The sequence below is a fragment of the Drosophila erecta genome, unplaced genomic scaffold, assembly GCF_003286155.1.
Source record: "Drosophila erecta strain 14021-0224.00,06,07 unplaced genomic scaffold, DereRS2 tig00000000-arrow-pilon, whole genome shotgun sequence".
Classification (NCBI taxonomy): Eukaryota; Metazoa; Arthropoda; class Insecta; order Diptera; family Drosophilidae; genus Drosophila; species Drosophila erecta.
The window spans coordinates 22,795,327-22,798,784 of NW_020825194.1; the positions used below are offsets into that span (position 1 = coordinate 22,795,327).

Here is a 3,458-nt window from a genome sequence, read left to right on the forward strand (position 1 = left end):
TCACTTTGCTCTTTTTGCACGTTGAACTTTGAAGGCGTCGAAAAGGCCTAATTATCTTAATTAATGAGAGCCGAAGCGAATTTCGTGGAAGACAAATGTGCCGTGCCGTCGTGCGGTGGCTGCTTTTCGCATGGTCTGTGTGGGTGGTTTGGGTGGTTTGGGTGGCTTGGGTGGTTTGGGTGGCTTGGGTGGTTTGGGTGGTTGGGTGGCTTGGGTGGTTTGTGTGGCGTTGCCTGGCGGCATTCACTCAGCGGTGCAAGGACGTTCTGTGGGTGCTATTTTAATTGTCTCTGCCCGCCGACCGCTCCGTCTGGCTGCCTGTCTGTTTTTATATATATATAGACATATATATCAGGCTGGGTGTGTGTGTGTGATTTTCATTAATTTTACTTCGTTTTTGCCATTTGCGCGCGTCGGTGGCTGCGACCGATTTTGGTTTATGGCCTCGCTACTCGCTCAGCGCTTTTCTGCCGCTTCAGCCTCGTTTTCCCCCTTGATTTTCTCTGGCTTTTTCACCATTTTCCCAGCTCGTTTTCGCTGGCTGTCTGTGTGCGGTTTTTGGGTTCGCCGCATAACGACGCAGGGAAAAGGCTCTGGCAAATGCCCGCCAGGCAATAAGTGGAAAAGCGTGCTAGGCTAGGCGCCAAGGAGAAAGGCAGAGATAGGAAAACTCAGTGGGGTGGCGGGAGGGAAAAGTGTGAAGGAAATGGTAGCTGGGAAAACAATAATAATGAGGCGCCACACAAACACACGGTGCAACACTTTGGCCAACAATTTGTTAAATGCCATATGGGGTGGCGGTGGGCGTAAGCCAAAGTGGAGGCCATGTGGAAGTCGTGTGGCACAAAAATCTAGGCATCCTTTGTGGCCAAGGCTCTGCTGATTTACAGCCAGTTACCGCAGGCTCCAAAATCCAAAGGACGTGTGACTAATGAGACTGGGCTGCCAGTGGACTCAATGTGGATTTCGGCCGTTGTTTTGTTTACGCTGATGGCTAGGATACAAATGCAAATTCCCTCGGGTGCCACGTGCAGATATTTTAGTGTGTGTGGATCCCAAGTTTGTTATTTATTAAAATTCCTGTAATACTCGACTCCTGTTCGATTCACCATTCCCCATTTATGTTTCATTCCCAATAATGTTTCATTATTCCAACTGCGCAGGATCCTTCCAGCTGCTAAAGCTTTCGCTCTCGGGAGAAAGTAAGAGCGCGCAAGAGAGAGCCGCTTTCCCGTTTGTGGATCCCGTTGGAACTGGCACACTCCCCCCATTGTTCTTGGCCAACTCTTTTGCTGTTGGCCATCTCCGCTCCCGGGAGCATCGAGCCGCCTTCTTCGGCTCGTCTGAGTGCCCTGCAATGGTCGCGTCAAGTGCCCGATTGACAACTGACAAGGGGCCAAAGTTCACAGCGGTTTGGGTTCACCCTAACATTTTCACATTAAGGGAGGTACAGGTTTTTTCCCCATGGGATGAATGCACATTTTCGTTATCAATAATAGTAAATTTTGGGATTTCTATAAACATAAGGAAAACTGGTTGAGCAATAAGTTCTTTGTACTTCTTAAAGAATCTTAAATATGTAAATCTTAAAGATTCCACGGAACTGAGTAGACACAATGATTAGCGTTTCTGGCATTTTACTTATTAAATTTATAATTATTACAATAAAGCTTCATTTCCTTTATTTTTTTGTATATTTAGTTGGATACCCTTGCGAAGAATTAAACATAAAAAGTGTTATGTAAAATGAATCCCCCTTTAACTCAGCCCTCATCATTCTGATAGTTCAACTTCATTTAAATAGACCACTTTTTGTAACGCTTTTTTCCATAGTTTGCTGTAATTTTACTATATTTCTTTGATAAACAAAACAGTGACTACAAATCATACAAGAAAACATTTTTAACTCCTTGCCATCTTGCTGAAACTCCGTGAAAGATTTATACAATTTTCCCTGGTTTGGTATTACGAGTTCGTTGCCGTTTCAGTTTATCATCATTGTCAGCATTTTTGGGCGTGCTGGCTGGTGGGCGGGAATTTGCATTAGGCGGCGCTGGTCTGCTGCGGTTCCTGGGTGGTGCTGGTGGAGGCGACAGCCGACGATTCCGGCGCCTTTTCGTTGAGCGCCAGCCAGGGACATCGCTTCTGCAGCTCCATGCGGTATCTGGGGTGACTTATGGCGTACACGAACGGATCGATGCAGGCCACCATTTTGCAGGCACAGGCGGGAATCATTGTGGCTCCGGGCGTCAAAAGGGTCTTATCCCCAAAGGCGCCAATCAGCGACATAACTCCGTACGGCGTCCACGAGCAGAAGAACAGGAAGCAGATGGTGATGGCCGCCTTGGCTATCCGGATTTCCGCCGTCTCCTTGCTTTTGTCCACGTTCGAGCGCAGAGATTCCACGTTCATCTTCTTAGCCTGATCCCTCAGTGCCTTTTCGTGGCTAAACACATGGCCCACAATCTGGGAGTAGTAGTACGTGATCATCGTCGTGGGGCACACGAAGCTGAAGAAGAAGATGCAGCCCACGAAGAGGCGCGTGTCAAAGTTGTCGGTCAGATAGTCAAAGGAGCAGGAGGTCAGATAACCCTCCGGCACAAAACGACCCCAAGTCTCCGTGTAGCAGGCTACCACCCAAGGAGTGGCGTACATGTAGATGAATATGATCATAGCAATGGCCTTGCCATGCGTCATCTTGCCCTCCATGGGTCGCGTGATCACATTGAATCGATCGTAGGCTATAAACGCGTTCGTGGCACCGGCAGCGATTCCCGTATAGGAGCCAATGATGCCAAAGATCTGGCATCCCAGATGACCAAGCGCGTATCCCTGGTGGAAGCTGTTGTAGATGAATATCGGGGTCTTGATCATCATCATGAAGTCGCAGAAGGCCAGATTGATGACCAGTATATTGGAGGGAGTGCGCAGCGACTTGGCTGCCGAGAAGACCCAGATCACCAGTCCATTGCCCACAATCGACATCAAAGCGAAGAAGATGTAGAGCGTGCCCAGCAGGTAGTTCATCGACTCGGGCGGCTCCGGATAAGTTAGCCAGTGCTCGGGAATATGACGCAGTTCCTCCGGCGGCACATTCCAGCCCAGCAGACGCGTTTCCGCGGAGAGACGCGCCTCCGCCCGCAGCGCAGTGGACAGGTTGCCAAACAGACTCGACGACACGTTTGCGGACTCCATGCTCCGGTCCTCGGGCCAAGACGAAATCACAGCCAGCACGGCTTGGGGCTTTTATACGGCCCATCGGAATTGGATTAGCATTGTCGCGGCGGGATTAGCCGTTTGGGATTGGCCTAGTCGCTTGCTGACATTTTCGCTGGCACTGCATTCGCTTTGATTCTCGATTGAGGGTGCTGTACAGCTCATTTGAAGGTAAGTGGATAGTAGTTAACTAAACCTTTTTGCACCCAAGCCATTTAACTTCTCAGTTTTCAGTAGTTTCA

The 3,458-nt window shown here is 49.2% G+C and overlaps 1 protein-coding gene across 1 annotated transcript; it reads right to left on the reverse strand.

Annotated features, from left to right (window-relative positions):
- Positions 1 to 1,819: 1,819 nt before the first annotated feature.
- Positions 1,820 to 3,213, reverse strand: LOC6553998 (opsin Rh3). The gene has a single exon (XM_001979421.3). It carries the CDS (start codon positions 3,193 to 3,195, stop codon positions 2,044 to 2,046), a length of 1,152 nt encoding a protein of 383 aa, XP_001979457.1. The 5' UTR covers positions 3,196 to 3,213; the 3' UTR covers positions 1,820 to 2,043.
- Positions 3,214 to 3,458: the final 245 nt, after the last annotated feature.

What these genes read in the sequence shown, in the direction of transcription:
- LOC6553998 (XM_001979421.3), bottom strand. Translation starts at nt 3,195, where the DNA reads ATGGAGTCCGCAAACGTGTCGTCGAGTCTGTTTGGCAACCTGTCCACT.